Source organism: Chlorocebus sabaeus, chromosome 13 (assembly GCF_047675955.1).
Source record: "Chlorocebus sabaeus isolate Y175 chromosome 13, mChlSab1.0.hap1, whole genome shotgun sequence".
NCBI lineage: Eukaryota > Metazoa > Chordata > Mammalia > Primates > Cercopithecidae > Chlorocebus > Chlorocebus sabaeus.
In genome coordinates, this window is record NC_132916.1 from 76,331,232 (window position 1) to 76,353,620 (window position 22,389).

The 22,389-nt window shown below is 32.8% G+C and overlaps 1 protein-coding gene across 5 annotated transcripts in view; it reads left to right on the top strand.

Annotated features, from left to right (window-relative positions):
• Positions 1-22,389, top strand: part of STXBP5 (syntaxin binding protein 5) — a 197,290-nt gene that overhangs the window by 139,773 nt on the left and 35,128 nt on the right. For 3 of the 5 annotated variants that reach the window (XR_005241596.2, XM_038002284.2, XM_038002282.2), the window contains 4 exons: positions 1,802-1,867; positions 6,672-6,731; positions 6,830-6,877; positions 20,878-20,928. Coding sequence is in view for 4 of the 5 variants with exons in the window: in XM_038002284.2 (XP_037858212.1) it covers positions 1,802-1,867; positions 6,672-6,731; positions 6,830-6,877; positions 20,878-20,928 (225 nt within the window). In the remaining variant the exon portion in view is untranslated. The remainder of the gene's footprint in view (positions 1-1,801; positions 1,868-6,671; positions 6,732-6,829; positions 6,878-20,877; positions 20,929-22,389) is intronic. The other 2 variants (XM_038002283.2, XM_038002285.2) reach the window with 2 other exon arrangements.

Here is a 22,389-nt window from a genome sequence, read left to right on the forward strand (position 1 = left end):
TAAGTAATATACAGTAGATTACATTAATAGTGCCGAGGGGAAAAGTAATTGAAGGAGGGTTTGAAATATCAATGATGGAGTGTTAAATTTAAAATTAAATAGAGTGTCTAGATGACTTCAGGTTTAAAGGAAATGAGAGAGCTATTATCCATGGGGATGTCTGGGAAAGCAATCAAACAAAAAATATTTCATGCAAGAGAATAAGCACAATTTGCTCTGAAGCAGTACACCTGGTGAGTTCAAGGAACAATGAGGAGTCAGTGTGGCTGGAGGAGAGTACCAGTGGTGGGCAAGTCAGTGAAAACAGCAGATAGTCTGAGAGGTAACAGGATACAGTATACTATAAGATCGTATACATCACCCAACCAAGTAGGGTTGGACTTTGAATTTTACCCTGAGTGAGTAGAAGACACTGAATGGATTTTTAGCTTATTTAACAGTTGTTTAATATCTAAACGAAATCCTCTCTATCCACATTCCGTAATTCAACTCCTAAATGTTTCTTCCTTGGCCTTTTTAAGAATGATAACTATATCATGTAAGTCTAATAACTTTTTTAGTCAATAAGTTCAGTAATTATTATATCATGAGGACCCTCAACGGAAACCTCAAAGTGATTTCCCCTAAGTATAATTTTTAGTAGCAGTTGACAAAATACCAAGGGGGTAAAATTTCAAATTTCATCATTTTTATTCAGTGCTAGGCACATCATAAAACTGGAGTATGTTATCACTACTGTTTAGATATCCTCTGAGTGTGCTATCAAGAAAGAGTACATGTATATAAACAAATATTTTGTCAAAGATTAAATGCATACCTATAATTACATCTATCATCTTAGAACCATAAAAACCAGGTTTTCTTCCAGGACCATTAGTTTGATGAAGATTTTTTTTAAACTACTAATTATCAGGCTGGGTTGGTGGCTCACATCTGTAATCCCAGCCCTTTGGGAGGCCTAGGTGGGCGGATCATTGGAAGTCAGGAGTTCGAGACCAGCCTGGCCAACATGGTGAAACCCGTCCCTACTAAAAATACAAAAAAATTAGCCGGGCATGGTGGGGCACTCCTGTAGTCCCAGCTACTCGTGAGGCCAAGACAGGAGAATCGCTTGAACCCAAGGATGTGGAGGTTGCAGTGAGCCGAGATCGCACCACTGCACTCCAGCCTGGGCGACGGAGGGAAACGCTGTCTTAAAAAACAAACAAAAAAACGACTAATTCTCATTCAAGAACTTCCTATCTAATGAAAAAAACTAATGTGTGCCTCAAAATAGAAAACTTTTCTTAGAAGCCCAGTTCAGTACTCATGTTCTCAGGAAATGTTACTTTGAAAGCTTTCTCAGTGACTGTTGGAAATGTGTTTACCAAAGTAACTGAAAAGCAGATACTGGTGATACATACACATTCTGTTCATCGATGTGGCACCTGACTTCTAAGGCTCGGACATGTGACTCCTTGCCCAGCTAGTCCAAACTCTTGATGTGTCTTTATTTATAGTGTTTAGACAATTTGCAGGGGTTTTTATAACTTCAATCACCAGGGAAATTTATAATCATATTGTTTACTTTGTATTTTATCATAGATTTTATTTTTAACTGATGAATGCTGTATTAGTTTGAGGCATTTTAATATAAAATATTTCTGTCTCAAACCCAATGAGCATGGTATCAATACCAACAGTCTGTTAATTTATTGGGTTCTTTTAAATGGACGGTAGTTAAATATGTACTATAAATAAAAGACAAAACTGCACTTATATAAATTTATGGGTTGATTTGTTTTTTGTTTTTGTTTTGTAGCCGGTCTGTGTGATATTAGTGAAGGGACTGTTGTTCCAGAGGATCGCTGCAAGTCTCCAACTTCTGGTAATTTGTTTTTTTTTAATTTCATTAATAATTATGATTCTGTAAAATCTAAGATAGCATACCAGTGTACATTTTGATAGAGATGCATTTAAAATACATCTACAAAAACTTTTGTGTCATATATTTATCCTTAAAATCTTAACTGCATTCTTTGACTTCTGATTAAGTGGAAAGAAATGTAGCTGTGCTCAATAAAAATCCAAAACTTCACCTGCTGAGAATCCTGTAATTGTTTATTTAACTTTCTTATATTTACACCTTTTTTATAGAAAATATATCTTACTCCTTACCATTGGATCAAATGTCTTAGTTATCTACAATCTTTAAACGTTATGAAAAAATGTTTAACACTTATCATCAAGTCATGAGTATGGTCAATTAGAATAATTATAGACTAGTTGCATGTATTTTTATTTATGATGAAAATAATTTCTTATATATTTATAGCTGTATTAAAGCAGTTCTCATTGCTTATCTATAGATGGGTCTTTATGTGACTTATGCATATATTAATATTTCAAAAGAATGTTATTTTTATTATTTTTGGAGACCTTAAAATTAACAAGATTTTGAATTTATTTTATTTTGGTGGATTGATCCTTTTCTAATCCTTCATAAAGTTAATATTATTCACCAGTTTTCCAGTGAAAAGATCATTCATAGCATAAGTCACACTGTTGTTAAGACAGTTTTTGTTCCTTCCGTAGCTGGGATACTACATCAGAAACAATTGTCAGAATGGGAAATATTGACAAGGGTATTTTGTTTTACCCCCTCACGTTTTAGTGTAATATTTTATTATATCTAAGACTGCAAAAGCTTTTATGATGTTTTCCTTTTACAATTGCATTTTCCTGATGTTAAACTAGTTGATTATTTCTTAAAGTTAAAATGTATCTATGCATTTTCTGACTTTCTTGTTCTTTAAACTTCATATTTAAATTTATTCATTAAACTAATAAAACATATGGAGGAATTGCTCACATAATTAGTACCTGATAAGTTTTAGCATTGGTAGAATTAAGTTTGAATGAATAATATGAAGCAGGAACTGTTTTCTGTCTCCTAGGACTGTTTATTTCTGAATTTGGAATTTAGAATTGTAATATCTTTTAGTTCTTACTCTTCTTCTAACTACATAAAATAATGTTCTGACCTTCTCATCTTCTCCAAAATCCACGTAAATGCACTTGTCAGTATGTTAAGTATATAAGCCAGGGTGGACAATTTGGACATGGAACATGTAATATGTTATGCTTAAATATGTTAAATCCCATAGGATGCGTTTTAATAAGATTCAGCCCAAATAAATTAGTACTCCTTTTTATTCTGGGCCAGACTTTCAAAAAGTGGATACATCTAGCCCTTTGAAATAAATGAACAAGTGATATTTGAAGATAGGTGTATATTTAAATCTAACTATATAAATATAAAAAGTAAATCAAGGTTAAAAACCCTGTAAATTCTATTTCTCAAAACAGAGAAACTCAAACGTGGTTCAGCATTTTCAAATACATTTTTGCTCTTTGGTCCATGTGAAAAGGAAAGTAATGGTTTTAACATGCAGAAATTCAGATGACCTAGATATTTCATTGTTTCTATCTCAGCATGTTTGAAATGCAAACTAAAAATTGTGACTTCAAAAAATCATTGATAAATCATGTATTCTTATCATTAGGTATAGAAACCTTTATTTAGTTTAGTCTTTGATTATGCTCTGAAAAACATAAGAATTCTCTGAGACTTATATTGGTTTCTACATATCAGGAAATACTGTTTTTTTAATAAAAACTTTAAGAGGGAATAGTTGTTTCAGATAGCAGGAGATACCGGTTATGCACAACTAGTAAGAGTATTACCATAGAAACTAGAGTGAGATTCTGGAAAACTATTTTAATATAAATAATTTTGACACTGCATTTTTGTAGCTTGTGTGTATCTTTCTCAACTTGTCCATGTAAGAATTCTTAATAGTAATTTTTGCCATCTCTCATGGGTTAATTATCTTACTCTGTATATTTGTAACTTTTTTGAACCTTCGTTCCTGTTAACATTCTAATAGGTAAATAAAGAAATAATTTATTATTACCCCTCTGGCCAACACATGCAAATTCTACTAATTTGAGATGGTCAAAAAAGAATAACAGATGGGATGAATTTGAAGTGAATCAAAAGAGCCACAAGGGGATCATGTTTTTAAAAACATAAAAATTAGTAATTAAATTACAAGCCTCAAATGGTTTCCACAATGAGAGTAATATAAAAAGGTAAAATAGTTAATTGATGCATTATAGATTATTAAAACTGATATAGCAAATATAAAATAAGTTGGTATTTATGGGAAAAGAAGAAATGTATAAAAGTGGATTGGGAGTTAAAATGAGTCTCTCATAAATACTAAGAGGCAGACAAATATAGAAATATAAAATAGCCATATGCCTTTATCAAAACCAGTAAGTTCATTTAAAATAATTCATATATGAAGGGAAACTTTTTTGAAAACCTTTTAAATCTCGTAATTAAGATTTGTGATCTCAACTGTTTAATTAATTAAAATCAAAGCTGTCTTCAGAAATCATCATGAGAAAATCCATGTAATGCATATAGTTAACCTTTTCATTTATTTTTAAATAAACCAGTGGTCCCCCTAACAGAAAGTTAATTCTGCCTACTGAACATATGCATCCTGAACAAATGAAGGGAAAGACCTTCATTTGATCTTTTCGTCAAAGAACTCATGTTGCTTCAGTGAGCACTTTAGTAATACTGGAATTTGTTTAGTACTGCATGCAAATACACACACACACACACACACACACACACACACATAACAAATCATGTTAAAATAATTTTTTTAACTGTTAGGTTATTTCAAGCTGAAGAAAACCCAGGGCCACCCATACCATAATATAAATGGTGCCTTCAAGTGCATTCATGATTTAAATGCTGTGTGTCCTAGAAAAACAATAAGCTGTGGATATTATCTGTGTTTCATTGTAGAAATTTAGTAAGTATATTCAAATAGGATAAGTAGAAAACTATTTTGGAGCTTTTGCATGAGCTGTCACAGAAGTTATAGCAATCAGTAGTAAGTATTTTTAGTTAGAAGAAAAGTAAACCTCCTTGTTTTATTTACATTACAGCCTATGTTGCCTTCTTATATTTGAAAATATCAAATATTTTTCTAATTTTTTATGTATAGATATGTTATCCTGCTATTGCTTTGATATGAAATATATCAAAACTAGTATCAATAATACATTTTTGTGCATTCATGTGGCTATTTTGTAGAGATGATAGTGATATTTTCAAATATTTATAACATATAACCATTATATTATTTAGAATTAAATTCAGAAGTATATTAAAAACAACTATACCTATTTCTGTTCCTGGAAATGTTATGAGCTCAGTGTTACCTGTGTGATATTTTTTGAAGTGGGATTTATGAGGATCTGTAAATGACATTTAGCAAAAAATGGGACTTTAAAAAAGTAACCTTCTAAAACCACTATAAAAGTAGTGGTTCTGCCAATGCTGGCAGGTTTTAGTCAGTCAGAGAAAAGCTGTCAAGGACATTCACCACTTGACCAAGGGAAGGAGGTACAATTTTATTGGGGAGTGTTATATGTGGTGTCAAATTTTGACCTGATTCATTAAGATTCAGTGCTTTTACTGGGATATTTTTAAAGCAGAGAAAGAAACCTTTTTATCTGCTTCCAGTTACATTCTAGGTGTTTCCCTCTAGCAGAAAAGCTTTATGAATTCAGCAAATACTTACTTAGAGAATTCTACATGTAACACACTCCACTAATTACAAAAGGAATACAAAAATGAATCAAATGTAGGCCCTGCCTTTTGGAAGTTCATTCCAGTGAAGCAGGTCATGTGTGCATAAATCTAAAATAATAAGGTATTAAGTGGTTAGCATCATATGAGAAATACATAGATAAAACATTAAGGTAACTCAAAGGAGAAGTGATTTAGAGCTGAGGAGACTGTGAAAAACTGAATGGATGAGGTATTGAGATGTGCCTTTAAAGAATAGTTGTCCAAAAGTGATCAACGAAAATACTACTTAGGATCGATCACGTTTATAATAAAAGATGTATGTTATAAATTAAAAGGAATACTATGAGAAATTAGAAATATTTTTAACCCAAAAAATTTTAAAGAAATATTAGGTAACTTTATATAATAATATTGGGAATCACAGCCAAAATAAAATTAAATATTTCTTACCTCCATAAATTTAAGTAGACATTTGAACATACCTGCAAATATAAATATTATCTTCACTATTTTAAAGATCCCTTATTGTACATTTTAAAGATTTCTATGATATGTAGTAGAATGAATATATAGTTTTAAACTGTCAGTCTAACTCTAAAATAACAAATTTTATCAGCAGAGTTATAGTACAAGATCTTGGTTCTGCTAGAGAAGCTGTATTCAGTTAATACTATCAAGAATTGCAGATTTTTTCAAAGAAACAGTTAAACACTATTTATAGTTTTCCTTATATATTTTCTAACATCTAATATACCAAGATTTTACCAAATTGTTATAGAGTTAATATTTTTATATACCAGGGTCTACCATGAGAGATACTGCACTACTCATTACTATACTGTAATAGTATAAGAACTGTTATTTACTATATACATGGTCTCTTCTTGTGGTCACTTAGGTGATAACTTGTTTTAAAAGTTACCAGATTTTTTATTTGTACATTTTTCTTGTTACAACTCAGTGTTTATGACTGACCATGTACCTGTTCCTTCCATTGTCTTCATTTGTGTAGGTTCTTCATCACCACACAATTCAGATGATGAACAAAAAATGAATAATTTTATAGAAAAGGGTATAGTATCCTGATTTTAAAGTATTTTCTTTTATGTTTCATTTATTTAGTTTACTTTGAATAGATTTTGACATTTTATATCAAAATATTATTTTCAGTGAAGACCAAAAGCAGAAAGTTTTCCAAGATGGTAGCCAATGATATAGGTAGGAAATAGAAATTTCTATTTTGTTTCTAATCCTTGCTACATGCAGTGCTAACCCAACACTGGAAAATTATCCATTGCATTGCATTTTTGTGTAAATTTGTTGTTCCTATGCTAAAAAATAATCTCTTGGGCTGTGTCTCTTTTAAACTCACTGGGGCAATAATTATTAAAAATCAGTTCAATTGGGTTGCAGTTCTTTCTCTGACTTACAGTGTGAATTTCTCTGTTAATTTTATTTTTGCTTTACTTTAAAATAAAGCAGGGTTCAATTTATGCCATAAGTAGCACAATTTTATACTCCCAGGTTTTGAAGCAGTTGTTTATAGTTTTATTTGTGTTTTTTCTACCTTTATTCCATCTCTCTCATATTTTCAAGACCCCGTATTTCAAGGAAATGGTTTTCTAAAAGATTGACCCTTTTAGTCTATAATCCGTACCACCTTTGGCAAGATTAAATAGGAATTTTCTAGGACTGCCCCCATTCCCTCACTGCAAGTAAAAAATGCATTACTTCTTGTGATTGTTTTTGTGAATATATGTTGAGATGAATTTCTCAGTCCAAAGTTCTCAAAGTTTAAAATTAGGGAACAAAATATATAATCAAACTTTGAGGACATAATCAAATTAGGGTTTTAAGGTCATGAAAGTTCAGATGTTCTGCAAAGATTTTTAAAGTCTTGAAAAACACTTTTAGAAAAAGAGGATAAATTTGATCTTTGATTTAAATTCCAAATTTTTATTATACAGTTATTGTATTATTTCCTCCCAAAACCTCTAGCACATACTCTCTGAGGTCAGTCAAATTAGAGGAATTTATAGGCAGGTGGAATAGTTTTACTTTTTCTCAACTGATAATGTTTTAGATATGCTTAAATTTTCAAAAATTCTTAGAAGTAACGTCCATGTTGTGCGTATTTTGTAAATTGAACCCTGTTTAGTCGTATTAACGGTGACTGACTGTTAGCCCCTTGTCATTTTTAAAATAAGGTGGTTTATTCTTGGGCAAAGGGCTCTTCATTTATGGAAAATCAATTATTTATCTTTGTATTTGTGGGTTTTTAGTGACTCTTTTGGTAATAGTTAAATCACTGTAATCATGTACTAGCACTATGGCACAATAGTCTTTAATAACCAATTTCAGTTATTGTGTATTCTATCTTAATAGTACATTAGAGGTTCTTTTGTTGTCTTATTATGCAAAAAGAAAAGATTTTCCTACTTATATTTTACTAAACAACTTTTTAAATTACCTAGGGACTTTATCTTGCATGAAAGGGACTTTGTACGTAATTAAATTTTTAAAAACATTTTTTTTGTCTTATATTTTGTGCTGGGCTTCTATTTATTAAATGTACTGACTACCTTCCCATTTTTTTCTGTGTTTTAAATAGAATATATAACATGGAATACTTGAGCTTGACTATTTGAAAGACTACATTAGCAAATTTATCAGTGTTGATAATGTTATTGGAAGGATAGTTCTTTGATGACATTCTTGATTTATTTTTATCTTATTGGGGAGTTTTACTTTTTGTCATGCCAGTTTCTGTAGTCATATATTTTGGGGAAAGCATGTTGTGTTAGCTTCATTCAGCTTTTCAAAATTGTTGTAGAACAGTTACACATAATTATTTTTAAACCTCAGGAACCATTGTTATATCCTTTGGCTTTGTTTGGAACCTTTCAGTGTGTGTGTGGTTTTTCTTAATCACAAGATTTGGGTATATATAAGGGAAGTTAGTGTCACAATTTTTTTCTTCTTTCAAAGGAAGACTGCCCCATTTTAGACTGTAAAGTTTTTGCATTTGAAAAACTAACACATTAGTTTATCTCCCTACATTAGTATCTAGTTTTGTTATAAGAATTAATGTAAAATATGCTATCAAAAAAACATAAAATGTCAATGAAACCTTGGAAAAAAACTCGTAGATCTTCTGAGGACCTCTCTGTCAAGACTGATATTATGTGCGTGAAGCTGTGATGTCAAAAGTATTAGGACTTCTTGAGCATTCTGAACTCACCTTACCGTCCGATCTCGTACCTGCTATGAAGTATCCTGAATCTCATGAACTTACCACCTCTTCTTCCTCAATATACAAGCATTTATAGCTTTAACTTTAGGTAGTTATGCAGTGGCCAAAACGTAAGAATTAGTACCTCCAGGGTTGCACTAGTAAAAGAGCCACCTTGTGTGGAAGGTGAATAAATAGCTTGGCCCTGAAAGTTTGCCCCTGAGTTTTACCTGTTCTTTGAGAGTAACTGCTGCTGGTGTCAGTTTGTGTGTGTGGGTTTGTGTGTGGGTTTGTGTTTATGTGTTGTGGGTGGGTGGTACAGAGTGGCAGTCACAATTTAATGGTTAACCCAAGCATGGGAAATCAAGCACCCTACCTTTTTTTTTTAAACTGCCTGACAGGACAGCTGAGATAGCTGAGACTATAATAAGCTTTTTGAATGTATTTAGCCTTTATCTTATAATTTTTCTGGCATGTGCCAGCTCTTTTTATAAATAATTTTTCTCAATCCACACAATCATCTCAGTGGGTTCGTTACTACTGTTTCCCTGTTTCACAGATAAGGAAACTGAATATAAGTAATGTATTTGTTGGTGCACAGCTAATAAATGAGAGCAGGATTTATACCCAGGTAGCCCCACTCCACGGTCTGTCCTCTTAAACACTATGCTATTTTCTCTCTTAATACAATTTACAGAAAACTAATGGATTCCAAAGCAAATTCATGGTGTGATTAATAACCACATAATTTGGTTATGGCCCTGTTCTATCTATACAATAATCTGGGGAAAAAAAAAAAAAAAGATTAAGTTCTGTATTAGAGCCAGATCATGAATGCCATCTTGGTACCCATCACTCAAGCATAATATAGTATCTGAAAGTCTGCCTTCCTCAAAGACTAGACTCAAAGGAAGGATAACTAGAGCAAACTCTGAAGTACCCTAGCCCATCTACCCAAAGCCTAGCTTCATAGTTTATTTCCTGATTGAAAACTAAATCAGATGAATGATCCTGACAGTGACTTTGATCTTGCATAAGAAGAGCAGCCTATAAAGAAATAGCTTTAGTCTTGTGAGTTTGACAGGAAAAACATAACAATATAATGTAATTGCAGCATCCACGAAGAAAGCTTCATGCATGTAACATATATGCATATGGTAATTTGTTTTGCCTGTGTATACCTTATAAATTTTTATTAGTAAAATCTTAATTACCAACATTTTCAGAATCCATAGTTTTTCCTGTACTACTATAAATCACTTAGAAAATAAGATAGGGTATCAGTTTTTTTATTTACTTGTTATTTGTTTTATAAAAAATTGAAAGTATGGAGTTTCACAAAACTTTTTATTTTTAATTCATATAAAAATAGTCCTACAATGCATATCTTTGTTAACAATGTATTAATCAAATTTTTCATGATATACTTATGAATAAAATACAGCCTACATGCTAGCATTGTTCGATAAATTTGAAACTACATGATAAACCTTTTCTAAAGATTATTCTATTTCATTATGGTTTTATTTCATGCTAAAAGTAGATTTCTAGATGGAACCCATAGTCTGTGACCTGGTCTGTATCCAGTTTTATTACTAATTTTCTTAGAGAAGGAATGATTACCAAATTCCTTCTGGTTACATGAAGTTGTGAGGGGAAAATAATACTAAGGATAAAAAAATAGCGACTCAAAATTATGGTTACTTAAATGAGTGCTTTGCCAAAAACAAATAAAAATAATAGCTTCATTTATTGGGCACCTCCTAAATTCTAGACACTATACCAGCTATTTTTTTCATGTGGTATTTATTAATAGAGGGAAAATTATACTTCCAAAGTCACTTTTATCTCTCCAATTCTGAGTTAGCATAATTATTTAGGTAAGCGTTAACTTAGCAAAAACGGGAATAATTTTTGAATTCAGTTTAAATGACAATACTGTTCAAGTGCTGTTTTTATTAGTTCTGTTAAACATGAATCTCAATGATTCCTTTTTTAAAGTGTTCCAACATAACTAAAATCTTCTCTTTGTTGTTTTATTCTACATCACTAACTCATTAACTCACACAATTTTAAAGCAGTTCTAACACCTTTATTTTTCAAGAAAAGAAATTGAATGTCAGAGAAGTTAGGTTACACATCCAAAGTAATGCTCCATGGTAATGACTCAGGACCAGAATCCAGGCTTTTTGAGTCTTGTTTTACTATGTGTAGCGTGTTTCATGCTTCATACTCAAGTATCCACTTTTTCTTTCTTATGTTATTGCTTTTTCTTGTGCGTCTTCTCAATTCTTTTGTATTTACAAGTTAAAAAATAAATTCACAAAGGTTCATTTAGATTCGTTGCCATATGAATGAAAACGTGTGTATTAAATTAAGTAGTATGTTATCAAATTATTTTATTCATTGTAAAACTCAAAGTAGTGCTGGTATTTCTACTTTACATTCCCCAGTATTCAACCTAAAACGTGGCCACTGAATTTGTAGAATTTAGCTTTTATATTCAATCCACAAGATGGCTGTTGAAAGAAGACACGCTCAGTTTGAAAGGGATGATTAGTAGTGTACAATGATACCATTTTTTACAGGTGATTTTAATATTTTCTGTTTTGAAGGAAAATTATTACTTGACCTTAATTGGTCAAGAACTGAATTTGATAGGCAGATACTTCAAAATTATTATATGAGTCTGAGTACTAACAAATTATTTTTCTTCTTTAGAATGAATAAAAATTGAATATTGTATATTTAAATTTAAATTTTACTTTTGAATGTATTTTCTGTCAGATTTCTTAATAAAATATGCTGGAAAGTCTGTGTTTCATATTCCTGTACTTACTGTATGTGTACTTATCTCTCTGTTGAACTGCCTTTTTTTACATTAAAAGGATATGCAGTGACCTTTCTAGAAATAACCTGTAGTTTGCTTCCTAGCATAAAGAAAATTAGTCTGAGTTAAATTTACATTACTGAAATTAAACTTTGTCAACTATTATTTGAACAAAACTATAAATGTGGCAATTTATGTTCTGTCATTACCTATTTTATTAGTTTGTTAGGACAGTCACCACAAAATACCACAGACTAAGAGGCTTAAACAATTCAGGAGGTTAGAAGTCCAAGATCAGGGTGTCAGTGAGTTTGATGTCTTCTGATGCCTCTCTCCTTGGCTTACAGACAGCTGCATTCTCATTGTATCCCCACATAGGTTTCTATGCAGAGCACGACCCTGGTGTCTGTGTATCCACATTTCTTCTTCTTATAAGAACCAATCAAATTGGATTAGGGCGCAGCCTAAGGGCATCATTTTAACTTAATCACTTCTTTAAGGCTTGTCTCCAAATATAGGAGAGGAACTGGGGCTTAGGGCTTTTATATATGAATTTTGCAAGGATGCAATTCATTCCATAACACTTACTGTGTTAGGTTTATGTAATACCTTGTATTCTGTACAGAATTCTCTTTGAGATGTTGCAAAGAGTTTAATTATGATGTTATTTAGACATTAAGTTTTATGAATGCTTGGAAAGCAGATGGGTCAGGAAAAAAAATTGAAGAAAAAAGCTCTTTGAGTTCAAGAATGAAAAAAACTTGGCATAGTCAAATCTTTACTAGACAAGTACTGATATCTCTTTAAAGATTTACCTCTATTTCAGGTAATGGGTATAGATTCTATGGGTATTTCCAAAAGTCATCTTTTTGATTTACAGTCTGTATTTAATTTGCCCTCTTTTTCACTTTATTTCTTTTCATTTGTGAAGAAATTTATCATTCTATAGAAGTAAAATTCCAATGACAGTTTTGGTTCCTTTATTCATTGCAATTATTTATTCATTGTGTTTATTAAGCACACATTAAATGCTGGAAACATACATATATAAAGTGTTTTGCAAGGTAAATTCTGTTTCTGAACTCCTGGAATATTTTAGCATGGAGATAGACATTAGTATTATTAGTTCTAATGGCTACTAAAATACATGTGATACTTGACAAGAGAGTTTCTACTTCTTGGTTCCACTTTTCCTCTTGGATTCCCTGCTATATCCTGCAAACTGAGTTTTTAAAATTCCTTTACTATCTCAGTTGTTTTATTTAACACAAATACATTCCAACATTATCCCTTTCAAGAGAGTCATGTTGGATCTCTGCCTGTGGTGACAAAAGTAATATTGTCATTTTATTCTAATTGTTGAAACTCTCAGTATAAACAAAAATCAACTTACTTTTATGACAGCTTCATCAGTCATAATAATTCTTTTTACCTTTTACCTTTGCTTTATTTTTTACTATAAATTTCAAATTCCAAAAAGTGAAGTTATAGTTCTGTTTTTCTTTCAAGAACACTTTAGAAAAAAGATGTGGACACAATGGGTAGAAGCAGTAAAGGAAAATTACAAAACATCTGTTTAATTTGCTTCTCTTGGACATCATACATCTTTCCTTGGTATTGAAATGTGCATTGCAGACATAATCATTGTGATCAGGTATAACTTCATTATTCCTACTAAGCAAATGCAGCTCTATGCAACCAGACAGTTTGATGTCCTTATTCAGGTTTATAAGAAGAAAGCAATGACCCGCCTTAACCACCTGCCTACACTCTCTGAGACTAGTTTTCCTCAGATTTAAGAAACCTTCTGTCAGGGGCAAGGGTTGAAGAATACACAGTGGAAGAAGAAAACAGAAACTGTGTGTCTTCCAAGAACTCACCCAGATGGCATGCTTTCAGTTTGAAGGTCACAATAGAAGATGAGTAACTTCAAGACATGAACAGAAGTTTCTTGATAAGTACAGTGAAACAAGCTAGCTGGGTAAATGAGTTTCATAAGTGATTCTGGGACTCCTGGGAATTAGAAATATGAACATCACAAAATTGTTGGACAAATTCTACAACCCCATCATCACAAAGTTATAGCAGAGTACAAGGTACAAGCCAGGAGGACCGACTGACTAGAGGTTCTCCGGAGATGGGTCTGCTTCTTGTGGTCTTGCCATCAAGGAGGTTCACTAAACAGACCTGAAGCAAGTATATTCCCCACAAGTCGCAAAAATTGAAAGATATGGCCAGGCGCAGTGGCTCATGCCTTTAATCCTAGCACTTTGGGAGGCCGAGGTGGGTGGATCACTTGAGGTCAATAGTTCGAGAACAGCTGGGCCAACATGGTGAACCCCGTCCCTAATAAAAGTACAAAAAAATTATCTGGGCATAATGGCGAGCGCCTGTAATGCCAGCTACTGAGGAGGCTGAGGCAGGAGAATCACTTGAACCCAGGAGACGGAGGTTTCAGTGAGCCGAGATTACACCACTTCACTTAGCGTAGGGTAACAGGGTGAGTCTCCTCAAAAAAAAAAAAAAAAAACTTTTAGCCAGAAGCTCAACTTTAGGCCTTAGGTTTAGGACTTAGCCACCCACTAAAAACAACTGTAAAAATTGGTCAAAAGATACAGGCTTAGTATTTCCAGGTATTGAACAACAGGCTTTCCAGGACTGTCATCCTTGAGAAAATGAATATACATGAGGTGAGCCCCACGTTTCTCCCACCTTTCTGCTCAGCTTTCTGCCACAGCATGTTCCCGTTGCAGCACAAGTGGAGCTGCGATGTCAGAAGCTAAGGAGGCAGACAGTGGAGTTCTGGGTTGCTGGTGTGACTGAAATACTTGCTAGAGAAGAGGAACTGCTCCAACAAGAGTCCTAGAAATCTCCGTAGATTGAAGCTAGGTCCTGAGAACTGTATATTTTGAATGCTTGCATTGGAACTGTTTTAAAGCAATGATCTCAAGTCTTTGTCTTAAGTTAGAAAAAGAAGGACAGATTAAACGCCAAGTTAATAGAAGGAATGAAATAGCAAAAAGTAGATATCAGTGAAAGAATACCTAAATAATAGAGGTAAAGAGTTTTCAAGGATGAAGGTGAACAGTTTTCAAGTATGAAGACAGTAGGCAGACATTTCTAACCATGAAGGAATATAGCAGTAGTTTTTAAAAACTACCTCATGGTGAAAGTTTCACAATTAAGTACTACAGCAAAATAACCCAAGAGATGGAAAGCCATGGCAGGAAGATTGATGTTGATCTTTAAATCCATTTAAACTTAAAACCTACACTAAACCTTTGTACAAGTTGTGATTATAATATACAATATGTTTTAAAACTTATAAATGTGAAAATAATATAACTAATAAAAATCAAGAAGAAGGAATGTTTGATCATAACAGGAAAAGAGGGCTACTTTCCTGATCTTTCATAGCTGAGAGCCGATATTTACTGTTTAATAGTTATGGAAATATTTCAACCTCTGAATGTTTTTCTCAATGTATTTTCCTAGCCTTAGAGCTTTTAAGAAATGATATATCTTGTAGTAAAAAAAAAAAAAGTTTGAAATACAGTAGTTACTTTAGTTTCACTTTAGTTAGATGTAAGGAAAAGCAAATGTTTATTGTATTTAAGCATATAGTATCACATGTTTCTGCAAATATTAGTGGCTATCTGTATTTATACAAAGATATTAAATGGATGTTCAACTAATTTTAATGGTTATTTCTGGTTAGTAGGATGTTGGGTGATTTTTTTTAATGTGTGCTTTTCTGCATTATTTGAATTATTTATAATAAGAATGAATTATTTTTACAAAAGCAGTTTAAAATTTTACTTTAAATGTTAGTCATGACATTATATCTGGTTAACAACTGCTCTCTGAGGTTTTCTCAGCTTTACACTAAAGTACTTATGAAATCAAAGAAAAACATGGCCATTCAGTTTCAGCAGGAATTAGGTAAGGATATGTGATCACAACCCAAAGTCAACATTGCCACTCAAGACAAAGCCTTGGTAGATACTGCACAGTTCTCCTGCCTGCCACTTAGAAGCATTTAGATAGATGCCTCTTCATGCAAGGGAAAGAAACCCATTACAGACATCCTAGGATTTAAATCCTTTGCCTCCCTTCCTCCCTCTCCCTCACCTCCTTCCTCCTACTCCCTACCCCCACCCTGTGAAAGGCACGCATGCAAAATAGACAAGATTCAGAGGTAGATAGGTGATAACTAGTTAACATTCAGATTTCTCAGCTGCACTCAATACAGTAACAAAATGGACCAACTTCTTAAGTTTTGAGGGGATATAGTTGTGAGCAAAACTTTGACATTTTACCAAAGTTACATATGTTTTTCTTTGTTTTCATCTAAACAGAAGTTTTTGTAGTATTATACTTAATATACCTTTGAAAAAATATTAAAGGCACATTTTAGAGCTCCTTGAGATTTGGGGGAGTAGTACTGGCATTAATTTCACCCTGTAAAACCCTATCCTAAGGAAATCCAAACTATATGCAAATATTTATGTACAACATTTTTATTCTTGTGTATACTGAAAAATTGAATGCCTGATTCATAAGTGTTCATATAAATATGCAGCCATTAAAATATACTGACAGATAATGACATTAAGAAATGCTTATTTTAATAGTGAAAGGCAGCAGGATACAGATTTCTTTATATAGTTGATCTCAACTATGTAAAGAAAAGTGGATTTTTAAAAGTGACTGGTAGGAAATATGCAAAAATGTTGCTTCTGACTATGGGCATTAATAGCGACCTTTTTTCTGTTTCTTTATTCTTTTTTGTCCAAATTTGCTATGAAAACACATAACTCAAAATAATTCAAAGATAAAAATGCATGTATAACGTAAAATACAGTAAGAGAATATAATCTGATATGGCCCTCTGAATCTGTTAATTAAGAGGATGTGTATTTACATTCATTCTGTGCATTGAAGAAAAATACAAATCTTAAAATATTTTCAGGAAGAAGGTGAAAAACATTATCCTGAATTTAAGATGCCTTACACAAGAGTCAATACTGTGATTTCATCAGTATGATGTTGTAGAACAGGCAAAACTGATCTGTGCTTAAAAAGCATCAGAGCAGTGGTTATCCTGGAAATGGGACAGGGTTTGATTAGGAAGAAGCATGCATGTCCTTTTTAGGGTGAATGGTAATGTTCTCTGCAACAGTTTGAGTTGCAACAGTTTGAGTTGCAGAGATGTATATATTATCAAAACCCAGTGAATATACCTTTAAAATTTCTGCATTTGTATGTAAGTTTTACATCAAAAGAAAATATACTGTTAACCAAAAAAGAAATGTTTGGGGAACATCTTGTTTTGTGAAAATGTACAAAGTCTCTTGCCGGTTTTGTCTCCACTACCCACGGTCTTAGATAAGTGTTGCAGACTGAGATAGGTATAAATCCCGTGTACTCCAGTTGACACTTTATGCCTACCTCTGTGAGTATTACATACTACATTTTTGAGTTGTTTCATCTAATGTGAGCTCCTGGGAAGCTGGAAGTATATCCCTGCCCTCTGGCACATTACGGGCATATGCCCAGTAGATATTTAATAAATGAATATTCATGCCTCCACATGTAACAAGTTTTTCTCTCCTCATGGAAGCTCTTAGCTCTATATTTTTAAATATTACTTGATATCTAGAATTAACACAAAATAACAAAAGTTAATCTTCTAATGTCATTTCCAGTTCTGCATTCAAGGAGATTGCTTATAATTTTATCCAAATATAATAGCAATATGGCTTAAATACCCGTCAAAGTTGGTGTCCAGGTTGTGGATATCCACTTGCAAAGTGTTTCAGGAGAAAATAATAAATTGACTATATTAAAATTTACGTAATGTTTATAGTAAAATTATTCAAAAATCTTCCTAGTCATTTTGTGTGTGATTTTAACCTCTCAAAAAAATGTTGAAACTAGAATAACAGAATTATTTGGAAAGCTGGTTAGTTATATTTAGTATTTTTTACATAATAATGAAATTAAAAATAGTACTAGAAAAAAACTTTTATTCTATGGGAGAGGCTAACATAAATTTTTAAGAATATTTGAGGTTATATAAAATTACTTTCAGTAGAAATCCTAAGGAGGATCCAAAGCCTGCACCTAGAAAATTCAGAAGGAAATTTTCTGCTGGTATATTTTTTGGCAGCAATGTATGTATAGATAGTGAATGAAAGCATAAATATGATAAATAAACATTCCTAATTGATGAAAATATGTATGTAACATTTAATGTATTTAGAGATGAATTTGTTACTTTTATCTTATAAATCACTGAAGTTATTACTCTCCTTCGGTTAGCCATATATATTGAGTTTAGTTTTTGAAATGAACTTAAAAGGTTGAACTTATTATAGTGGTACGTTGCATTCTATACTTTTGTCCTAATTTTTTTTTATGGTTTTGTTTTAGTTACTTAGAATTTTGCCATAGAATTAGAATGAAGGAACATTAGGTTATTTGCAAGTGTAATAATAGCTCATTGTATAGTGTTCTACATTTTATAAAAAGTTTATATCTCATCTTGTTATTAACAACAAATAATAATATTTATTAAATCATACTATGTGCCAGGTATTATGCTCAGTTCTTTGCTTATGTCATCTTACATAATCCTCACAACTGCCTGTCCTCATATTACAAGTGAGGAAACCTGAAGTTTAGAGAGGCAAAGTGATTACTAAGGTTACACATGTAGTAGTTAGTTAAAGTGGATTTGAACCTAGGTTTGAGCTGATTCCAAACCCAGTCCTAACCACTATACTTACTCTTCCACATTTATTAAGGCTTGTTCACAAAATGTTTTTGGTGAGCCTAATTATGTATACATACTGGGATTAATAATTTTGTCTTGGTTACTACCATGAAGTTGCTTAGTGTCTAAGGACCTTGCTACTCAAAAGTGTGATCCACAGACCAACAGCATCAGCAGCTCCTGGGAGCTCGTTTGAAATGTCTCTTAAGCCCTAGTCCCAGAGGACAGAATCAAGGTGTGGATTTTAACAATATCTCCATGTGACTGGTGTGCACATTCAAGTTTGAGAATCACAGGATTTAAAATAACTTGATCAAATCAGAGTAGTGATGTCTAGAGAGGTGGCGTCCATATCATATGATTCTAAAAGAGTTATCTTTAGACTGTGCCAAATTTATTTTCTACATCTGACATCATGCACATTGTATAGATATTACTTATCAGGGTGTATTGCATCTATGATATTTGATAAAAATCTCTGGATTTTTCAGTGTGTTTAATATTGCCTTTTGGAGGACTGTTTTAGAGATATAATATTTTCTAATTTTAAGGGTATTGGATTTCAAGCACAAGAACAACCATGTGTGTGATATCAGCTACATACAGATGTTATTTGACCATTTTAATTTTGTATTGCATTTTCTCTTTTAACTGAAATTTTTTACGTCAGTGAAAATAGGGTGACTGTTTTATAAATTTAACCCATTGTTGTTTGCTGAAGGATACTAATTAAGTTAATGAAGCTGAGAAGTGAAAACTTGATGTCCCTTCCAACCCCCATTCCTTCCCAGTCTGCCTAATGCCTCTTTCCTAACACTGGATTTGTCATTTTTTTAGATGTGGAAGTCATGTACTATGACTGGATTTCTCTTTGTTTACATGGCGCCCTTATGGACTAGCAGGGTCTGTGCTTTAAATATCTCCTAACAGTCCAAAATTTAACCTAATATATGCATTCCTGTATTAACAAACAAATGCTTTTTGAAAATTTCACATAGGAAGCACTTTTCTTTTACGCATGCACTACCACTAACATGATAGATGTAGTTGAACAACCCCTAACTTTAAGTCACTTTCTAGATTAAGACAATAACTGATTTTGAGGATGGAAAGTGGATTCCAGTAAGTTTATACATTGACTCTTTTTCCAATGTTACAGAAAAATACCTGTGGTTTGCATCTTATGTAAATACCGTAGTTTTAGATTATGCATGATCTTACTCAGTTTTTGTTTTTCACTAAAATATAAATAGAAGAGAGAACTTATATCAAGGAGTGGTTGAGTCAGATATTGTATGATGTAATCAAATACTTAAATTTGATTAGATATAGGTTTGGCCTATAAACTAGAAATTAACTTAAAAAGTAACAAACCCAGCCAGGCATGGTGACTCACTCCTGTAATCCCAGCATTTTGGGAGGCCTAAGTGGGTGGATCACTTGAGGTCAGGAGTTCGAGGCCAGCCTGGCCAACATGGTGAAACCCCGTCTCCATTAAGAATACAAAAATTAGCTGGCAGTGGTGGCTTGCACCTGGAATCCCAACTACTCAGGAGCTGAGGCGGGAGAATCCCTTCACCCTGAGAGGCAGAGGTTGCAGTGAGCCGAGATCACACCACTGCATTTCAGCCTGGGCAACAGAGTAAGAATTCACCTCAATTAAAAAAAAAAAAAATGAATGAACCCAATAGCTATAACGATGATGAGCTGGAAAGATTTTATATCACATACCCCAACTTAGTCTTCAGCTTCTATTCTCTTTGTCTGCAACACCTTTCTTCTGAGAAGTTACTTTTACTCACTCAGAAAAGCCTAACCCTTTCCTGTGAGCCTAAGAAATAATTATAAGTTACAATTTAAAAGGCTTCCTTAAAGTAAAAATGTTAAGTACAAAAATATATTACATCAAGTAAGTAGAAATTTTTTAAAAGTTAGCCAGGCATGGTGGCTCATGCCTGTAATCCCAGGACTTTGGGACGCCAAGGCAGGAGTTTGAGACCAGCCTGGGTAACAAAGTGAGACCCCATCTCTACAAAAAAATCCTAAATAGCCAGGCACAGTGGTTACATTCCTGTAGTTCCAGCTACTTGGGAGGCTGAGGTGGGAGGATCACTTGAGCCCAGATGATTGAGACCGCAGTGAGCTGTGATCGCACCACTGCACTCAGTCCAGGCAATAGAATGAGACCCTGTCTCAAAAAATTAGAAAATAAACAGTTGAAAATAAGATTTACTTTCCACTCCTAATATTACTCATTTTTTAATAATCTCAGTATCTAGTTTTAGTAATAAAAGTATTCACTTCTATCTTGAAAATCAGTTGATATTAGTATGAATCAAATATTCTTCAGAATTTTAAAATTGTCTTTTATTTTTCAGCAAAGATGTCAAGGAAGTTAAGCTTACCTACTGACCTAAAGCCTGATTTAGGTAAGTAAAATAAATATTCAAAATAATTTAACTCCCTATAATGGGAAGATGGGGAAATCAGAAGATTTATAATTACTATAAGATAGTCATTGGAAAGCAAATTTAAAATGACTAAGATGCTTAAGGTTTAAACATTCTTTGGAATAGTCTTTAGAATGCATCTGTAAATTTAAAAAGACAATTATAATACAAATTGAAGCAAACCAAAAGAATGTATTTTCTTAGCCCTCTCATGCTTTATGTCTAAACAGAACTTAGCATAGGATTGAATTTGTGCAATTTTAATTTGTATTAAAAGTGGTTATGTCCCATTTAACCATCTGAAAACCTACTTTGAACTCTATAAAATTATTTGTATATAATGAAATATTTAATATTTAAAATAGATTAACGTTTTTCTATGTTACAGTGAATCAGCAAGAGTCATCATTACTAACTTTTTGATACTATATTTCTTCCACAGCACTTTCTGTGCAATTCATTTATTATGAAAGCAGAATGAATATATTCACACATTCGTTTTGTTTTATATCCAACCCACAAACAGCTCCTTGATATCATGTAGGGACAGATGACATTTCAACAAAGATAAAAGTAAGATTTCATGTAATACATATAAAACATGGTATCTTTTTAAACTCATTTTTTATTTAAGAAATTTCTGTTGCCTTTGACTAAATAGGTGTGATTGTGTAAGGATGATTTCACCCACCTCTATCTTAGAGATAACTGGGTTTTCTCCATTGCATTAGCCCACACCCCTCACCACCATTTGTTCTCTGGATTTCTTGACTATGTTTCTTATACATCATACAAACCTAGGTGTTGGTCCGTTTAAACGTACTAATTTTAGCATTTCCAAATCATTATCTTACCTCAGTTATGCTGACAGAAAGCATGTGATTATGAGTGAGTAGGCAACAATATATTCCACTGTCATTTGTAGAAAGTTTCATTCATAGGAAAAACAACTTAGTAGAACCCTGTGATATCACTAGTATAAGAGAACAAGAGTTAATCATAGAATATAGAATAGTAGACATTTTGAGGTCATAGTTTTCTCCACTAAAAAACATATAATTTGAAACCAAATATATCTGAGGCATACAATGTGCATTTTTCCTCTATAGCAGAATCTAGAGTTTTCATCAGATTCTCAGAGGCCCAGGATTTCAGTAGCATTAAATATTACTAGTTAAAGTGGCTTTGTGTATTTTAGTTTCTTAAAAATCTGGGTAAACACATGTAAACATACTTTTAAAAATACCATAGCCAATTTTTTTTTTTTTTTTTTTTTTTTTTTGAGACGGAGTCTCGCTCTGTCGCCCAGGCTGGAGTGCAGTGGCGCGATCTCAGCTCACTGCAAGCTCCGCCATCCGGGTTTATGCCATTCTCCTGCCTCAGCCTCCCGAGTAGCTGGGACTACAGACGCCCGCCACCTCGCCCGGCTAGTTTTTTGTA